Genomic DNA, 18,180 nt, shown 5'->3' with positions numbered 1-18,180 from the left:
TTTTAGTGACCTGATGGCACTGCGCGTGCCCTGGAGGTCGAATTGAACAACGAGTCCAACTTGAACTGCCTGCCGATGCAGTGTTGCAGTTGTAGTTGGGGACATTTCGCGTAGCCTTGGCGGCGTTCCTGATCCAGTCTAGCGTTCAATATTTCATCATCAGGAGCTGGGCACGTGACACTGCTACAAGATGGAACTGAAGGCGGCCGCATCTGTAGGAGGTAGGCGACGATCCTAAGGATTGAAGCAGAAGGCTGCTTTTATTTTTATTCAACTTAATACCACCAGGAACCTCAAAGTTCGAATCAATGAAGTTGCACCTTCGGAACTATCAAGCCCGAGTCGTGGCCTAGCTGGATCCCGAGTTCAAATGACAGTCGAGACTGTCATTAGAATAATTCGAGACATCATACCTCTTTGGAGTTAGCGTGCGAGCCTCGTAAGTTCCACTTGCAGTGCGATTTCACCAAGGCCTGCCCGGGCTCTGTAACCAACACCTTTCTCGATCCAGCATCAACCAGGTCTCACGCAGGACGCACCTCCGAGTCCTCCCAGCTCGATCGTCGAACTTGGGGAAGCTCTTGTTTTCTCCCTTGGTCTGGACTGTGTCGTCAAGATGGTCGTGCAAGGAGTGAAGACGGTTTCGAAAGCACAGGTGAGCAGCAGCACCAGCACCGACACCAGCCCCGATATCGAGCAGTGCTACCTCTCCTGCATCTTTCCTTCCCCAAAGCTCAAATCCACTCTTCTCCAGTTCTTCGCTACCTAACAAGACCGCACATGCTGATCCTTTCCTTGTTGTTTGCGCTTCTTCTAGAACGGCCTCGGCGCATTCATCCTACAATGCAAACGCATTGACTTCCACTACTGCGACTGGGCCGGCTCGTCACGGGGGATGAAGTCGTTCCTCACGTCTCCGCTGTTGGCGCAATTCACCTCGCGATACCCGGGCGTCGAGTTCCGCGTGTCGCCGCGGCCCAACAAACACCCGATCCTGAAGGCGTACTACATCAACGGCCGCGAAAAGGCCGTGTGCGTGCGCAACCTGGAGAGAGAGCAGATCTTGAAGAAGGCCGACTTCCTGGTCGCCAATAGCGGGAAGAAGAACGAGTTGATCCGTGGCAAGACCGTGGTGTCGCAGAACGAGAACGTCCGAGGCATTTGGAGTCCTATGCACGGAGGTATTAAAAGCATCTAAGAGTTCAACGAGACAACTGGCTTGGTGGGATTTCAGGTTTCAAGCAAATGCAAAACAAATGCCTAATAAGCCCGCGGAAAACCTGGGAGAAGGCGTTATTTTGTGTCAAATGCAGTGCTTGCTGGGATCAAGAAAGAAATATATTCCACACTGCTCCGAAACGGCCAACGGATGAACGGGCCTGGAGATGTACAATATGATGCATCCTTGGGCAGTGGATGTCGACGACGTCGAGGTGTAACACGAGACGATCCAAAATCAAGCAGATAGAGGAAACCGGATTGGGGGACGGGATCGGAAATATGTGTACATGAGGAACACGGACAGAAACAGCAATGGTAGCTAGCACAGGGCTCATTTGGGCTCCTCTGCGAATTGGTGCCTGATATTAACAGCGGATACTCTCCAGGATTGGAAGTTGAATGTCCTGTCCAAACCCATATGCCAGCCAGCCTGAGGCCGGACAGATACATACTTGCCGAAACATGTACAGCACAAGGATATGGGATTCGAAACCCCGTACGACCAAGATGGACGGATTAGGCTATGTAGCGCTATGTGCTTCTGGTCGCTGGCTGGCTGGCTTCATCATGTACAATAGCAATCAAATGCATTTGCACCATGAGATTCAACTCATCGCTATCCATAACTTATCATTCCTCATGTGAGACGTCAACGCCTCTGGGCATGAGGATTCCCTATTCGCATGCCGACCAAGATAAGGAGGTGAATGGATTCTCTCCGTTGCTTCTCATAAAATCATAATGCCAGACTGGTGCAACGCCTGCCGTTATAAATAGACCGGAAACATGGCAGTCTTGTGGGTGAGTTTGATTTTGCAATCATCGACTCTGCACTCGGAAAAGGGCGTGATTTTGGATGGCGGTGCCTTCTTATCCTTTTTCCGTGCCTTAGAAGCAAATCGATTCGTGGCACAGTCTCCGCAGTAGACCTAGGATGGAGATTAGTATCCTGGCCTCGTCCCACCATCTTGGACACAGATTTGACTTACATGACCACACTGTTTGACCACCCAGACCTGTTGCTTCGTGTCGCCTGTTCCAGTGGCCAATTCGTCGCCACACATGGGACAGAGCACCACGTCATCCTCGGCGAACGTCCGTATGAAGCCTTCCTTGGGAGCTGGGGGAGGCTTGTAGGGCTCTTGGACAACCTGTGGCGTTTCCGAACTGCGATCGTATATCTCGAGCCCACCCAGGGCAAAGGCGGGTTGTCGATAGTCAAGGTTGATGATGAATCCAGAGTCAGGATCTGGATTTTCTCCATCTTGTCGGCCATCACTGCCTCGAGACCGGATTCCATCTAGCCGGTCTAGAAAGACGTCGTTGACATTCTGCACATTACCGAACATGAACTGTGTACCCCGTCGGAGAAAATCCGGGAGATTCACCCAAGGTCCTCTTTCCGAATGCTGTGGAGCAGGCCGGTGGTTCGGAGGTCTTGCTGACTGAGGCCTGTGATCGCCGGGCAGAGCCGGTCTCTCATGTACAATCTGGACTTCTGGACTATCGGGGCTCGTGTCGGCTTCATCGTCGGACAGCAAGTCGGTCCCTCCGTCAAGGTCTTCAACGTGGAAATCCGAGTCGTCTGAGAGATCTATCACCTCATGTGTCTCTTGTCGTGATCGACTACCGAACGGCGGTGCACGTGCGGGTCTGCTGTCACGAGGCTGTGGCTGCGGCTGCCGCTGGGTATTACGTCTGGAGGTACGAGGTAGCAGACTTTCCAATTCGGGCGGAAAGTCACTGTCGCTGTCGCTATCAGCCGTGAGATCGATCGTGAGGTCATTTGGACCTCGGGACGGCCGACGGGTACGTGAAGACATGACAGGCTGACGGTAATCGTAACCGTGGCGGGCGCCCCTTGCCACGGTAGATGCAGATGCAGACGGGGGTGTGGGTGTGGGTGTAGGTGTGGGCGAGGAAGATGAGAAGAGGCTCGAATTCAGCGACCGGCTTATACGCCTGCGTTTAGAAGGTAATTCGGGACTGATGCTGCGGCTTTCGGAGCGAGTGATTTCCGCGTGAGACCTCTGAGAGTTAAAGTCAGTCACAGTTTCTCCCGGCGCCACTGAATAAAACGCAGATGTGAATTTGCATGTGAATGTACACGTGAATAGATATGTGAATATGATGGCAAGCGGGCGGTTGCTTTCGGTCAGCGTACCTTTCGGCTGGAAGAGGCGGCCGAGTTGAGGAAGTTGCTCAGTGATAAGGTCGGATTTTGAGGCATGATATCAGGGCCGACGGAGGCAGCCTAGCAAACATGAGCAGATGTGTCTCATGGATACTGGGTGGTGTCGAAGAGGAGGTGGTGGTGAAGGGCGGAGAGGAGAGTGAGTTCGAAGCGTCGTTCCAAGAAAGCCCAGAACTGCCGTGGCCAAAACTGCGCTCGACTGTCGTATTATTGCCGAAGTGCAATAACCGCCACCTCCAAGGCTGCCCTGCCCGCGCTGATTAATCGCGGCGACAACCCCGAAAGTATCACAGGACAGCGAAGATGTACGTGTACACAGGACGATCAACCACAATATCCGACACTGGAAGGAGAGACCAAGCCAGAAGGAAGAAACACACTTTCAGACACAGTTTGGTATGTGCCTTATTGCCTTTGTACCTAGACAACGTCCTGTCGTATCCTATTGGCCCCCTTGAAAGAACTTCCCTTTCATCCAGATATTGCCACCATCAATGGGTATCAAAGCAACTTTTGTCTTCTCTACCGCTGGCCCCCCTACTCGTACATTCCAGGCGGGATGCTTTCACTGCTATGTTACACAGCCGCACACAGGCTCGTAAGGGCTCCTCCATCATCGAGGGTGAGAAGGCTGTGGGCGCCCTGACCCCAGGCGATACTCTTTGCCGAAACTCCCTTCTTCAGGATCTGCGACCACTCCTTTGTGGCTTTGGAGTATTGTTCGACTGTCACTCCGTCTGCTCCTGCCGCAGCCAAGTATTGTCCCGTGTAATCCCAGCTAATTGAGTTGATTTGGCTGCTAGTTTCGATGGTCTTGATCTCTGCACCTTTCCTCAAATCCCAGATGGATATTGCCGATGACCCCTGAGCCACGGCCGCAAGCCAGGTGCCATTTTCGGAAAAGTAGATGCATTTCACTGTGCCAGAGAGTTCGAATGCAGCTGCTTGCGAGCCAGACTTGACATCAAAAATCTTGATCTGTCCATCTGAGCCACCAGCAGCCAGCAAATGACCATCAGGGTGAAATTGCACACAGTTGAGACCTAAGTCTGGTCAGTTAAACCTTCTCCAGCCAAGTTAAGGTATTAATATACCTGAGTTTGTTTGGACTTGAGTGAGCTGCGTCGGAGTCTTCGAATCGAGATCGTAAAGGATGTAACTCTTGTCCTCACCCACGGATGCGAGAATGCTGCCACTAGGATGCAGTGCGACGGCAGTGGCACTGCCAGCGTGGGCAGAGAACGAGAAGATCTCCTTGCTGGCCAGGAAACCCTTCACTTGACCGGTGGACAATGCAATGATGGCTTTATCTTCTGCCCAGAGTCCGCTGTTCACCGAACCCTTGCCGCCGTCCAAGGACTGGACTATTCTGTCCTCTGACAGCGACAAAACTCCCGCAGTGCTGCCATTTCCAGCCACAAGAACGAGGTTCCCTGCCTTGTGTACACTAAGCACTGTTCCACCAGAATATGGTGTCTCCGAGGTCGACGTGGGAACGTAGCTCAAAATCTCGTCGGAGGAGGCCCAATCTTCTGGAACAGGTCGCTTTCGTCTTGTCCTCGACAAACTAGAAATGTGTGTGAGTAGCCAAACAAGTAGAGCACAATATCTGCATACCTTTCTTTTGTGGAATCGATCTTCTCCACGATGGGTGCTGGTAGAGGGGCACTGTCCACCTGCATAGCATCGCCATCTGCCGCGTTAGAAGGGACAGCATTGACACTGACTTTGGCCAAAGCCTGTCGTGCTTCATCCCGCTCTTTAGTCAGTTGAGCAATCATGCGTACAGCCGCATCCTGATGATACAAAGCCACGCTCAGTTCTTTCCGCGACTGTTCCAGTTCTTTTTGGAGGGTGAATGTCTGCAACGCCAAAGCGTCCCACTCGTTTTGGAACAAAGACAGCATCGCTGGGATGGACGTCATTTGCGGAGGCCGAGGGTATACTGTGGGATCGGTTTTGAGCTCGATGAGGTCTTCAATAGAGAGAGCGTCTCCGGTCTCGGGTTCGGTGCCATTTTCGCTGATATATGCTTCAATCAGGCGCTTTTCGTAGACCCGGCCTGCGACGAGTTAGTAGGGGGCTCTGGTTCTGGCATTCGCAGTACCTACCACTCTTACGCGAAGTGACAGGTACCTGAGGTCTTTCCCCAGAGACTGCGCAAAGTCAATGTCAGTTTTTGCAAGCAGTTGTAGATTGTAGAGCAAGACAGGAAAACATACTTGCGCACAACATGGTCGTAGATGATCCGGAGCAGTACACAACTGCGTTTGCGCTGCTATTTCTTCCAACACAATGTCGCGCGAACTATACAAAAGATCATGCACTCCAACGCAAGTTGCAGGCAGATGGGAAATCTTTGCCCCGAGTTAGGCGGGTTCTTGCTGCCGCTTTCGAATTTGGGTTTCCCCGACGCCAAGACGCGGTCCTTGCGAATACGGCGGGAGCTCCCCCTGGTTTGGGCGAGGGAGACGCCGCCTTATATCCGTACTCCGTACTCCGTACTCACCTGCGCAATCAAACTTCTTCCGCACCGACAGATTTGAGCTCTGGAATTGCCTGCGCCGCAGCACCCTGGCAGGTCAACTGTTAAGATTGTCAGGCCACAGGGTTCAATCACAATCCTGCCCATGCAACGATGCCAGTCATGAGATCGTAAACAGCTAGTCCGTCCCTCAAAAATGGAGTCGTTACTATCTGAGGATATTTCAATGTGGAAAGTTTCTCGCAGGAGACAAGGAAAGTAGGGGTCTCAGCCCGGAATTCCATCGAAATACAGAGGACAATCTACACGAGCACTGGTTGAAGTACTCGATATCTTTGATGTCTGTCTGGGCAAGCTATTCATTGTGATACAGAAGTCCCCAGCGATATTCAGGTTCCAGAAATTCCTTTTCGCCAGCAGTATGTCTTTCCATCACAACGTTGCAGCTACCACATTTTACTCGTTGGACTCGAATGGCGCAAGAAAGTCCAAAGCAGACCTGAGTTCCTTTTGCAGCGCAGCCATGTGTTCTTTGCTTCGAGGGACAATCCTAACCTTGAACGGCAGGGGCGCTTGCGTGATGCCAGGGTTATAAGCATTCGGATCCAGTGGAATTGTCTTGCCCGTGGCCGGATCAATGGGCTCGCTAATGTCAAAAGCCCAGAGCAGCTTGGAAGTGATCCGCCACATGTTGCGCTCGGCCAAGTGCATCCCAGGACATACTCGACGGCCAGCGCCGTAACCATAATGATGTGCAGAAAATGTTAGTCGAAAAGAGCGACGACAGGTGGGTTGGAACAGTACTTATCTCGGTCTTTCCAATTGGCACTTCCTGCATACTCACTGGCCAGTTTTGGGTAGTTCAAGAACCTATCCGGGTTGAAGGCTTCATCATCTTCGTAAAACTCGGAGTTGTGATGGATTGCCCAGGTCGGAATGAAGACGGTGGATCCTTTAGGGATGAGCATTCCTTTGTAGTAGTCATCTGAGGAATCCAGTCAATACTGTCCAATTGCGATGCTGACCTGACAGGAGGTCAATCTTCAGGGGTTGCGACCTACCTTGTCGAACTTTGTGAGGAAGTGCCGTCACCGCTCTAGATGGCGCAATTGTAATCAGTCAACCAAATTCAAAGACAAGGAAAAAGGAAAGGAGAAGGACGGGGCAATATGGGGAAGCTTACACCGGACGCCATCTCATGCCTTCCTTGACGATGGCGTTTATATAGGGAAGTTGGGCAAAATCTTCTCCCCATCGAGGAGATCGAGACGTGCCACACAGGGGATCAATCTGCTCGCGGGCCTTCTTCTGCACCCATGGGTTCCGTGCCAGAGCCAGAACCATGGTCAGCAACTGGGCCGACGTCGTGTCGGCACCGCCTTCCACCAGCTCGCCGATGAGGTTGTTGAATGCGTGTTGACTCATCGGGAAGCCTTTCTCGTTGTACTCATCCAGCAGCCGGTCGGCAATACAGTCGCGCTTATCGCCCTTTGCTCTCCGGGCCTCGACAATGCCGCGGGCTCGTGTCCACACCGCGTCCATGGTCTCTCCGGCCCGAAGGGCACGTTTCTTCCAGTGGGCGAAGGTCTTGGGGATCAGTTTCAACAGTGGATATTCATCCACGGGAGGATTGGCTCCAGGTTCCATACATTCGGTCCACTAGATCGTTCGTCTCATCAGCCTTCCAGTCCAATCACCGCAGATCCCAAAAGCCAAAAGGAACAGGTCTTTCTTTATACATATAGTACATACCTGTTCCATCACGGTGTATACTCCCTGAGACATGGTCAGCGCTCTTCATTATTGACATCGAGGGAGGGTTCACGAACATGGCCCCAAAAAGAATCAAATGTCGCCCCCCTCTGGCCATAAACCAAAGTGGCAGCCACCGACGCGGTGTACCGACGAATATGGTTGAAAAAGTTATCGGGGTCTCTCAGAAGGTCGTTCATCAAAACAATACCCCTATCAGAGAATTACAGTCAGCTGAGCTAGGACTATGTTGCTCCAGGAACATAGGATCGCTGTCTTACTCGGCCTCCTGGACCTTGAAATGCTTCTCGTCCAGCATCTTCGGCGAGAAGTTATGCGCAATCACTTTCCGCTTCTCTCGCCACATGGCATCAGCGGGAGAAATAGCAATGTGGTCGCCCTTGGTCAGCAGGTTGCCGACATAGGTCGTCGGTCGATCCGAATAGATGCTTCCTTTCTTGTCGAGGAGTTCGTGGATCGCCTCACGGTCACAGAGGACAATGATGCTCGAAGGACCGAACTTCAACGAGAAGACAGAGCCATACTCTTTGGCCCATTCCCGAAACCTGCGCTTTGACTGAGCCTCAAGAGTCAAGAGTGTGCAATGGACGTGACACGTACTGTCGGTACATTCCACTGGATGGGATCTGGTGGAAATTACCCAGAATCGGCAATGTAGGAGGCCCCTTGGGCATCCGCGGGTCTCGTCGGCCAACCTGGAGGAGACGATAGATGCCATAGGCGACGACCAAGGCCACGACCGTGTAGAGGAATGAAACCTGATGAGCCATGGTGGTGACAGCACAGCAGTGCTATGTAAGGCACTGCGAATTGCGGTCTTGTCTCTTGGTTACAGACAGACTCCCAGATGCCAGACTGGATCTCACTTATCAATTCAAGAATGGCATTTATTATTCGGTCGTTTGACTATCATATGTATGGCCAACCTTCTTTTATGTACGGCGTACAGTCCCTACGTGATGGACGTTGGCGCGGACTAATTTCACTGTTCCACACCCGTTCCACCATCCAGTAGGGATACTTGTCGCTCGAGTTTATGGCGACGGGAACAGGGAACGGGACCCCCAAACATCCCTGTACTGTAATTTCTCCGCAACAGCAATTAAGCCATGGCAGCCAACCTTTGCCTGCCGGACGATTTGGATACTACTGATATGCCATACAAAGTACAGTAGGAGTCTGTATTCTCGATCGAATGATTTTCGGTGCTACGGTAATACATACTGTAACCCCACTGACTTATGATCCCTCCCTCACTATCTCCACTACTCAACGAATTCCTCCCACATTCTCACCAATGTCTTGAAGCCCATTAGCATGCGGCGTAACCGCCGTCGACGGTCCAGTGAGCTTTGAGCGGCGTATTAGCATCATGGTCATGCAACCCGGATCTACGGTACCGTACCAGGTACCTGGACGATCTTTGGGGTGGGGGAGGAGAGGGGAGGGGAGGGTCAAACTTACCTCCGGTCACGAAGGACGCCTCGTCGCTCAGCATGAAGCAGAGAACATGGGCGACCTCGTCGGGATGGCCCATGCGGCCGAGCAAGGTACTGCCTCCCATGACCTTGGAGTCAAACAGACCCTTGGCCTCTCCGTCCCGAAAGATGGCTGTATCGACCGGACCTCTAGAAAGCGGCTGCATGTCAGCCAAGGCCAAGAAACCTGGTGTTCATTTGTTTTGTTTTTGGCCTTAGGTAGGGTCCTGCCAAACCAGACGGTATCGACTTGATAACTTACGGCAGAATTGCATTGATGCGCACCCCCTCTTTACCAAACTCGCCCGCCGCAGACTCTGTCAGGCCGATGACGCCGAATTTGCTGGTGGCATACGCTGCACTGTGCGGGAGGCCTCGCAGGCCAGATGTGCTGGAGACGTTGACAATGGCGCCGCCTGGCTTGGTGATCTTGGGAAGCTGCGCTCGCATGCAATACATGACACCGTCCAGGTTGATTGCCATGGTTCGTTTCCAGTCTCGTTCATCCTGCGGCGGGTTTCAGAAGGCAAGCACATTGGACAGAGTGGGTGTGAGGTGTGAAGTGTGAGATGAGAGGTGTGGAAGGGAGGGAGGGAGCAGGTGAGCGAGTAAGAGAGAGTGAGGGAGAGATCGGGCACACTCACCACAGTAGCCACTGTAGTCGTCCCATCGCCACCTGCGACGCCGGCAACATTGGCCGCTCCGTCCAGTCGGCCAAAATGATCGTAGGCGTCTTGAATCCAAGCGCTGATCTCACTGGGAATGGCCACATTCACTTTGGTTGTCCTCACCACAGCGCCGTGTTTGAGACCTGAAAACAACGCCAGGGTCAGCCCACGACGACGACGAGGATGCCACATTCGACATATTCAGAATGCCACATGTCAGAAGTTGCGCTCATACTCACATAACTGCTTGGTTTCCTCCAGCCCTGCTTCATTCACATCACTGATCGCCAGGCCAGATGCGCCCAGCTCGGCCAGCCTCACCGCCGTCGATCTACCAATCCCCGAGGCCGCGCCTGTCACCGTGTAGACCTTGTCCTTGAAAGGCATTTCGGAGGGGAGGATGAGACGAGAGTTACCCAGTAGATAGAGATGGCGGTTGTCGTGTGCGGTCTGGAACCTTGTGGCTGGGCTGACAACAAAGAAGCAAAGCAGGGATGAGAATAGCGAGCCGACCGGACCTGACAATCTGCTTGTTGCTGATGGAGACGATTGTCGTACTGTAGGATAGGAGGTACTCAGACTTACAAGACCAGGGACGGCTTATTTAATTTGAATTGGGATTGAGGGTCTCCAACCCCAACAGTCCATACCACGGCAATCCGGTCAGGAGAATCTGCCGTCCGAGGTATGGTCAGTTGGGCCCTTGAAACACAGTATTCGTGGCTCCAACAGAAAGGTATGTACATACTCCGTATGTATGTGCATTATGCATTACATGTCCGATCGTTGTCTTAGTGGGTCGGAGGAACTTGGTCTGCAATATGCAAAATGCCCAATGCCCACCCAATTTGTCCGCCCTCCGCCCTCAACAACCATGCTCCCTCTCCTCTTACAGTTGGGACTTGGCGGTTCCGTCTTGATCTAATAGATATCTCCATCCAAGAAAGACAGCCACGCCCACCGCGAAGACAATCGCGGCCTGGAAAATGGCCGGCACCCCTCCCTTGGTATCGGCGGCGTAGCTCTTGAATGCGCTCCCGGACGCGGCTAGTAGCTTTTCGTCTCCGGCCTACATAGAGAGAATAGGACAGTGAGAGATTGAATCGGTGACAACGGTTGGTTTGTTTTGTGGTTGAGACAGTGGACTGCCGCCGGATATAGACATGGGCGTAGATAGGGACATGGACATAGACATAGACATAGACATGGGCATTGACACTCACCTGACGTCGCAGATTGCCAATATGGAGACTCGCCAGCGTTTTCCGGGCCTCTTCGCTGTGTCCGACCTCTTCGAATGCTTCCGTTGCGTCGACGCCGCCTTGATCGATGAGCACTTCTTGACCTCCACTAGACAGTCGACCAGTTAGGTGGTGCAGGCGAACAGCATCTCAAGCCACGTGAGTGAGGGGGGAATCTGGGACAGGGACTCGATATAACAACAAGAACAATAACAGTAACGAGGAAGACTTGCGGATGTTCATCTATAAACTTGGTCACGTCGTAAACCTTGTCGTGAATGACCAGGTATAAGCTGTCCTTCGTTCGGTGCTGGACCACCTGATCGGCCGTCAGGGACTTGACTTTGGTAGGTGCCATTTGATCGGAGTGGACTGGCCTGCGAGGGAGTCGGTCGTTGAATGAGAGTTCTGGAGGAAAGAAGCAAGCAGAACAGAAGACGTCGAGGGATGCTGTTGCTGTTCTCGATTTGACCGTCGTACGTCGTAAGGTATATGAAAGATACTAGTATTTGCAATATTGCAGTCTTGCATTCACGTCCACTGTCATTGGATCGTTCAGGGAAGAGCCTCCTATACCGTAGCTGTGGCTATCCAGCGGGATGTCCAGTCCCAAGGCGTGCAATTGGAGCGTAATCGGTCCGGACCGCCATTCTGCGTAGTAAGCGGAGGCGGTAGGCGGTCTATCGAAGCACACTTGTCACTTGTCCTGATGCATTGTACTGTGTGCTTCCCGACCTGGAGCATCTAACATCTAACCCGTCGGACCTGCCGGAGCTGGGGAGTAGAGTCCCGCCTTATGACGGAGGCGGGGATTTCTCTTTCCTTCCGGGCCGTCATCACATAGCAAAGCAGCTACGTATGCATGTAGCAGTAGCTAGGTGGTTGGTGGTTACAGGACTTGACTTGATTCATTGGATATACGTATCAATTTGTCACGCACTCCGAGCTTCGATTCTCTTGCTCTTGCTCTGATCATGATTCACCTTCACCTTCACTTTCACTTCTGGAATTTGAACGAGTCCAAGGCCTCGGTCTCACAGTTGAAGTCGGCCTTTTTGGTGGCCATGTCGACGGGAAACGACAGATGCTCGTGGATCCACTTCCACTGGCCGTCCTTCTTTTTGGCGATGCCTGTTCTGCGAAACGTGATGTTGAATGGCTCGCCGCCGGCCTTGCCCCAGGTGTGTTGGAAACAGGTGGAATAGGCGTGGGTGGGCGAGAGGACCACGATCTCCAGGTCTTTGTATTCCATCTGCCCGTCCACATAGTAGGGGAACACGTTCTCGAAATGCTCGATGAACTTGCCTCGCGTCGTGGTGCCGAACATGTCGTAGCTCAGCATTTCCTCGAAGTTGTAGAACCGTCGCGACTGGTTGGCCCCGGGGTCGTGCATCGACTCCTTATTCCAGTAGCGCAGCCATCCCTTGTACAGCTGTTCGAGGATTTCCTGCTCTTCTTTCGCGAATTCCGGCTGGTGATCCTGTATTGTATCGCTCATGTCAATCAATGCTGTCCTGCGAAGCACGATGAACGAATCCTTTCACCGTCCATTCAAGGGCTGGGCTTGGATTTGGAATCGGGCCTTCTCATACCGGGCTTTTCGGTAGGTGTAGCAACTCATATGTCTTGTCGATACCGCTGTACTCGGTCTGTCATGAAGAAACAATCATCCTGTCAGTTCAGATCGTTCGTTGATGGAGAACTGAGAATATCTCCAGGGAGAGTTTCCTGGGAGATCCAGGACCAGTGCCTACCTCGTCTTGGACCCAACCTTTCTGAGCCCCGTGTGCCATGATGTCTCTCTTGCCGCGGTGTTCTGTGATAACTGCTGTGTTTCCTTTGTTGCTCGAGTCTTTTCTTGGGCTAGTTATACAGTACAGCAATGATTCCTTGTGGCCTTATACACGGCCCATGGATGCTATGACAGTATTAGTATTAATATATTAGACCGCAAGTCAACCATTAAATAATTGTACCGTTCCGTTTCATTGAGGGGAAGTTAATTCCTCCGCCATAGTACATCCTGTTTCTGTACTCTGTACTGTACCTCGGGTGAGGAATCACTGTCACTGACCCACCAAGTAGAATATCGATCAAAGTATTGTCCAATGTACGTCGTCTACCCCTGGCCCGGCAATGAAGTCCTCTTGTTCTCTCACGGGGTGGTGAGGTCATTCAACGTGGGGAAGAGGAATCCACCAGCTAGTCAATATTGATACCCCAATTGGAGAAGGGAACCTTAGCCTGTACCACAGGTTGAATGCCTCAAAGATAAATTCGAGCTTCTGATAGCATTCGATATAATACCATACCATACCTGGACCCTAAACATAGCCCAATCCTTTCGCAAGTCACCGTGAGTCTACTATATATTCTGTATTCTATCGTATATTTCATATGTGGTGCCTTGCACCTCACTATCTTTAGGACCACACGTCCTCCTGTAGTGGGAAGTTAGAACCAGATAAGACCAGGATAGCCATCTTTTGACAAAGGCACTCACCAAGTATTGGCCGGAATTTCTCATGGATTTAACCACCTCTTCGGCCTTGGCCGGCGGGATGGCTCTTTTCTCAGCAATGATTCGGACCAGTGTGTCGCTGACATCTCGAGCCATATGTGCCGCATCGCCACAGACATAGAAATATGCCTTGTGTTGCAACAACTCCGCGACCAAGTCTGCGTTCTCAGCCAGTCGATGCTGAACATAGACCTTCTCCGAGCCCTCTCTGGAGAATGCGGTGAACAGCTGGAATTTGTCACCAAGCAAAGCCTTATACTCCTGTCTTATGTATCAGTACGACCGCAACGATTCGGGTTGGGAATGTTGGTTGTTCTTACCTCCCACTCCTTTTCATACAAGAAATCCTCCGACTTGCGTCTGCAACCAAAGAAAAGAATGGTTTTGCCCACGTCTTGACCCAACCTTGCTTGTTCTGCTCTCTCCTGAACGAAGGCGCGGAAGGGTGCAACCCCCGTGCCGGGGCCGATCATAATCACCGGCAGGGAAGAGTCCGCGGGAAGTTTGAAATTCGAGGGTCGAACGTAGACGGGCACTCGAGAAGTGTACTTGTTGCGCGGACCCTCCAGGGCATAAGTCTTGCCGTGCGGGTGTGGCTGGGCCTCTCCTTCCTGTTGCTTCTTCAAGGCCAGGAGATAGTTTGTCGTCACGCCCTTCAACAGTGGTCTGGTGTCTGGAGCCCCAGCCACTTGTCGAGACTCGACCACGGCGGTGATGGAAATCGTGCCCTTCTGAAGCAGTGATGAGGATGAAATCGAGTAATACCGTGGCTGGAGACGTCGTAGGCCCTCGACGAGCGCCGAGAATGGCACCTTCGAGAATGGCTGCGAGGGACTGAGCGTCTCCAACAGCTGGGCCAAGTTGAGACATTGGCCGGTGACTTCTTGATGAAAATGATCTTTGTCGCGACCAAGCTTGGTCATGGCCGCCTTGACTTCCGGGCTGGGACTGAATTGCGCCAGGATGTCGATGACTTGCCTCGACACTGGCCCACAGATTTCGAGATAGTATCGAGCCGCCGCCTCATAGGTGGTTGGGGTGGGAAACGGATCCCTCCCTTGCTGGGCCGCCTTGATGCTGAATACGGTGTGCCGCCTGTCCCACAGATCAAATACGCGGAGGAACCGTTCCACTTCGACGTCGGCGTTCATCGGCCACACCGCCAAATGGTCCCCGGTCTGGTATGCCAATGTGGAATCACTGATGTCGAATTCCATGTGGAGGCAGTTCCGGTCCTTGACGGTAAACACCTCCAACGACTTGGTGACGGGCGCGAGAAAGGGGTTATGCGCCCCGAATGGGCCGCGCTGCTCCCCCCTGAGATGTAGGGAATTTTGCTCGCCCAGGAACACGTGCGATGCTTCGGCCTGCGTGGATCCTTCTTCTTGGACGTCGAAGCTCGGTTCATAGACCGCCTCCCGCTCCTCTAGGCCCATGACGGACGCCACCGACTGCCAGAGACTCTCTTTCCAGCTCAGAAAATCTTCCTCGGTGGTTTTGTCGCCGCCGTCGTCGCCCTCGCCGGTCGCACACAGCCTCCGAGCACCGTGCGTCTCGAGGCTCTGGTCGACCTTTCGCACCACGGCGTTGTAGTGTTCGTAGGTTGAGTTTCCAAGACCGAACATGGAATATTTTAGAGTTTTCAACGGTCTCTCTCGATCGGAAGAGAAGGCCGTGTTTGGGTCGGTGAGGAATTCGTAAAAGTCGACCGCGTTGTCAGTGGGTTCGCCCTCGCCATACGTGGCCAACACAAAGACGGCCACGCTGTCGGAAGGAAAGTCGACGAGGTTTTCGTAGTCGTAGTCTTCAACATCGGCCACGAGCGTCTTCAACCCGAATCGCGACTGACCCTCCTTGGCCAGTTTGGACGCGAGGCCTTGTGCGTTGCCGGTTTGCGAGCCGAAGAACACCACCAACTTGGTCCCCGTCGTCTTCATATGCTCGACGATGTTTCTGTTGCTCCCAGACGACTTGAACCCGTCCACTCGTTTCAGATCTTCCACTTCTTCAGTCTTCTTTGCCAGACGAAGCTGTCCGGTGGCGGCGAGAGACAAGAGCCCGACCACAAGCAGTATCAGAGGTACCAATATAGTTGGCGTGTAGAGATCGTCGATGAAAGATGTTCGAAATCTGCCTCTATCGAGGATTCGGATGATTTGGGAGAGGCCACCAACGCCATCCGCACCCTGGTGAGATTTGGTGAATTCATCAAGACCACCCAGTCTCGGGCCCAGGTCTAGGTCTGCCATGGCGGCGCTGTACTCTGATTGTGAAACCCCTTGGCGAGGCTTGAGAATGAGGAGTAGATTCCGTCACGTCGGGAAGCTTGAATACGTCGAACATATATCACGGAGAGTACAGTGCTTCTCACCAGAAATATTGGCCAGCTGATTCGGTATTTAATCTTCCATCGAGGGCCATTGACGATTCTAGGGGCCGCAATCCAATCCTAGTTCTTTGATTGAAAGTCCGCGGCTCCAAAGGCATCGAAGTCCTGACCGCGGCCAAATTTCGATTTCCCCTTGCGGGGGATTTTCCGTCCTGGTTGCCATCTGATTAAGCCGCCCAGCACAATCTAGGAATGCTCTGGGGATGGCCACTTAGGATGGATTATGGAGAAGTTGTCCGAATGATTATGGAGAAGCTGTCCAAATGATTATGGAGAAGCTGTCCGAATGATTATGATTGATCGTGCTGCAGGCCCAAACAGTCCGTTGGCCACACACAATACATGTACAGAGAGCAGATCTGAGCTTTAGTCTCGGACACGGCATTGCTAATGTGGAGTGCGGAGTGTACGGAGTATGTACAGTCTAGTAGCCCACAATAGGACGCGGCTGATATGGATCTTCCAGATACCGGACTTCCTCCTCGGTCAGCTGAACACGCAACGCCACCAGAGCGTCGTCAATTCTCTCCTTGGAGTTGAGCCCCAGGATAGGAGATGCGCCCTTGTGCAAAACCCAGGCGGTGGAGATGGCGCTCATGGGCACTCCTTTCTTCTTTGCCAATTCCTCCACCCGGCCCACGATGGTCTTGTCCACGATTTCTGCGCCCGTGGGCAATTTGTGTTGATCGGTCTCGTCGCGTCGCGTGCTAGATCCCCATGGCCGGGCCAGGATGCCTCTCGCCATGGACGACCAGGGGATAATGCCCACGCCGGTATCCTTACAGTACGGCAGCATCTCGCGCTCCTCCTCTCGATACAGGAGGTTCATGTAGTTCTGCATGCTGATGAATTTGTGCCAGTTGTTCTTCTCCGCGATCGTTTGCAATTGCTGAAACTCCCACGCGGCCATCTGTCATTGTCATTGACGCAGGTCAGTATATTATGTTTACGGTTGCGAGACAGAACACAACCATGACGACGACAAGCCCTCGTTCATTCACTGGCCAACAAGACCAAGTAAAGGAGGAGAGGAGGAGAGGAAGTAACTGACCGAACTGGCTCCAATGTAGCGGACCTTGCCACTGTTCACCACATCGTTGAGTGCACGCATAATCTCTTCTTTCGGCACGTCTCTGTCTAGTCGGTGAATCTGGAAGACGTCGATATACGTGCCCAGTCGTTCGACACTCTGGTCAACCGCATCCAGGATTTTCTTGCGGCTCAGCCCGACCCGGTTCACCAAGTTCCCATCGTTCAGCATACACTCAGTCAACGGGAGCTGAGAACCATCCTGGCTCAAAGCAAAGTATGATTTGGTCAAGATGACCACGTTTTCGCGAGGAATCTTGTACTTCTTTAACGCCTTGCCCAAGATTCTTTCGCTGTCTCCGTGAGAATAGATATCGGCCTGGAATGCGACGCGCCCACTTGAGTAAGCCCGAGAAATCCAATATAATGGATGGAAACGGAAGGGGTGCGACTCACCGTGTCCCAGGTATTGATTCCCGACTTGTAGGCGTGCTCTATGATGGGTAAAGAGGCTTCCTCGTTCATAACCCAATCCTGCCACTTCGGGCTTCCGAACGACATTGCCCCCAAGATGAGTTTGGATACTTTGAGTCCAGAATTGCCCAGACTACAGTTCATCCAGACAGTCAGACGGACCACAATCATAAAAACCAGGTCTGATTCTGAATGCTGGGTAGCTTACCGGGCATATTGCATCGCCATATCGACTTCTGTTGCTGTAGCGGCGATTGCTTGATGTCGCTTGATGCTCGAAAGGGGAAATCAGTATCAATTACTTGTTCCTACGGGGGGTGGATTAATTAGACAGAAGTCTTCTTTTAATCTATCCAGCAGTTTTGTCCCAGCGAAACTGAAAAAAGCCCCCCAGGGTTGGCCCTAGGACACTCGCTGGGCAACCTGGTCGGAACCGACCACCACTAGGTTAACCAGCGAGCTTAACCTGCGACACATCACCAAGTCACGGTCCAATTTACCCCAGGGCGGTATAGGTGAAGTCATCGTACTGCAAGACATATCCGGGGTCGGGGTCGGTGATCCTCAACCTGAAGTTGGATGTTAGTGTGGGGAATGGGGAAGGGAAATTAGGCCGTCGATGCTTCTGAAGACACTGCACGTCCACACCATCATCCACCTATCATCTATGATGAGATTGGAATGATCAAGATGAATTCGGACCGTTT

The 18,180-nt window shown here is 52.5% G+C and overlaps 10 protein-coding genes across 10 annotated transcripts; 1 reads left to right on the top strand and 9 right to left on the bottom strand.

Moving 5' to 3' along the window:
* Nucleotides 1-616: 616 nt before the first annotated feature.
* A1O3_04745 (uncharacterized protein) lies at nt 617-1,198 on the top strand (the record flags this gene model as incomplete). The annotated part of the gene is made up of 2 exons (XM_007734873.1): nt 617-655; nt 818-1,198. 2 exons carry the CDS (start codon nt 617-619, stop codon nt 1,196-1,198), a joined length of 420 nt encoding a protein of 139 aa, XP_007733063.1.
* A 790-nt stretch (nt 1,199-1,988) lies between these two features.
* A1O3_04744 (uncharacterized protein) lies at nt 1,989-3,044 on the bottom strand (the record flags this gene model as incomplete). The annotated part of the gene is made up of 2 exons (XM_007734872.1): nt 1,989-2,150; nt 2,211-3,044. The coding sequence occupies 2 exons, from the start codon at nt 3,042-3,044 to the stop codon at nt 1,989-1,991; spliced, it is 996 nt and encodes a 331-aa protein (XP_007733062.1).
* Nucleotides 3,045-3,991: 947 nt separating this feature from the next.
* Nucleotides 3,992-5,650, bottom strand: A1O3_04743 (pre-mRNA-processing factor 19; the record flags this gene model as incomplete). Its single annotated transcript, XM_007734871.1, has 4 exons — nt 3,992-4,458; nt 4,510-4,982; nt 5,033-5,477; nt 5,638-5,650. 4 exons carry the CDS (start codon nt 5,648-5,650, stop codon nt 3,992-3,994), a joined length of 1,398 nt encoding a protein of 465 aa, XP_007733061.1.
* Nucleotides 5,651-6,356: 706 nt separating this feature from the next.
* On the bottom strand, nt 6,357-6,590 carry A1O3_04742 (uncharacterized protein; the record flags this gene model as incomplete). The annotated part of the gene is made up of 1 exon (XM_007734870.1): nt 6,357-6,590. One exon carries the CDS (start codon nt 6,588-6,590, stop codon nt 6,357-6,359), a length of 234 nt encoding a protein of 77 aa, XP_007733060.1.
* A 74-nt stretch (nt 6,591-6,664) lies between these two features.
* Nucleotides 6,665-8,443, bottom strand: A1O3_04741 (uncharacterized protein; the record flags this gene model as incomplete). The annotated part of the gene is made up of 6 exons (XM_007734869.1): nt 6,665-6,885; nt 6,962-6,996; nt 7,084-7,559; nt 7,709-7,865; nt 7,934-8,218; nt 8,274-8,443. 6 exons carry the CDS (start codon nt 8,441-8,443, stop codon nt 6,665-6,667), a joined length of 1,344 nt encoding a protein of 447 aa, XP_007733059.1.
* Nucleotides 8,444-8,985: 542 nt separating this feature from the next.
* Nucleotides 8,986-10,206, bottom strand: A1O3_04740 (uncharacterized protein; the record flags this gene model as incomplete). Its single annotated transcript, XM_007734868.1, has 5 exons — nt 8,986-9,023; nt 9,138-9,301; nt 9,414-9,658; nt 9,796-9,962; nt 10,059-10,206. The coding sequence occupies 5 exons, from the start codon at nt 10,204-10,206 to the stop codon at nt 8,986-8,988; spliced, it is 762 nt and encodes a 253-aa protein (XP_007733058.1).
* A 502-nt stretch (nt 10,207-10,708) lies between these two features.
* Nucleotides 10,709-11,418, bottom strand: A1O3_04739 (uncharacterized protein; the record flags this gene model as incomplete). Its single annotated transcript, XM_007734867.1, has 3 exons — nt 10,709-10,888; nt 11,043-11,169; nt 11,312-11,418. 3 exons carry the CDS (start codon nt 11,416-11,418, stop codon nt 10,709-10,711), a joined length of 414 nt encoding a protein of 137 aa, XP_007733057.1.
* Nucleotides 11,419-12,057: 639 nt separating this feature from the next.
* On the bottom strand, nt 12,058-12,558 carry A1O3_04738 (uncharacterized protein; the record flags this gene model as incomplete). Its single annotated transcript, XM_007734866.1, has 1 exon — nt 12,058-12,558. One exon carries the CDS (start codon nt 12,556-12,558, stop codon nt 12,058-12,060), a length of 501 nt encoding a protein of 166 aa, XP_007733056.1.
* A 925-nt stretch (nt 12,559-13,483) lies between these two features.
* A1O3_04737 (NADPH-ferrihemoprotein reductase) lies at nt 13,484-15,830 on the bottom strand (the record flags this gene model as incomplete). The annotated part of the gene is made up of 3 exons (XM_007734865.1): nt 13,484-13,501; nt 13,564-13,842; nt 13,902-15,830. 3 exons carry the CDS (start codon nt 15,828-15,830, stop codon nt 13,484-13,486), a joined length of 2,226 nt encoding a protein of 741 aa, XP_007733055.1.
* Nucleotides 15,831-16,394: 564 nt separating this feature from the next.
* On the bottom strand, nt 16,395-17,617 carry A1O3_04736 (alcohol dehydrogenase; the record flags this gene model as incomplete). The annotated part of the gene is made up of 3 exons (XM_007734864.1): nt 16,395-16,880; nt 17,022-17,378; nt 17,456-17,617. The coding sequence occupies 3 exons, from the start codon at nt 17,615-17,617 to the stop codon at nt 16,395-16,397; spliced, it is 1,005 nt and encodes a 334-aa protein (XP_007733054.1).
* Between the last annotated feature and the right edge of the window lie 563 nt (nt 17,618-18,180).

The sequence above is a fragment of the Capronia epimyces genome (assembly GCF_000585565.1).
Source record: "Capronia epimyces CBS 606.96 chromosome Unknown aczIQ-supercont1.4, whole genome shotgun sequence".
NCBI lineage: Eukaryota > Fungi > Ascomycota > Eurotiomycetes > Chaetothyriales > Herpotrichiellaceae > Capronia > Capronia epimyces.
The sequence above is the reverse complement of the archived record's forward strand: the minus strand, read 5'-3'. Positions and strand labels throughout refer to the sequence as shown.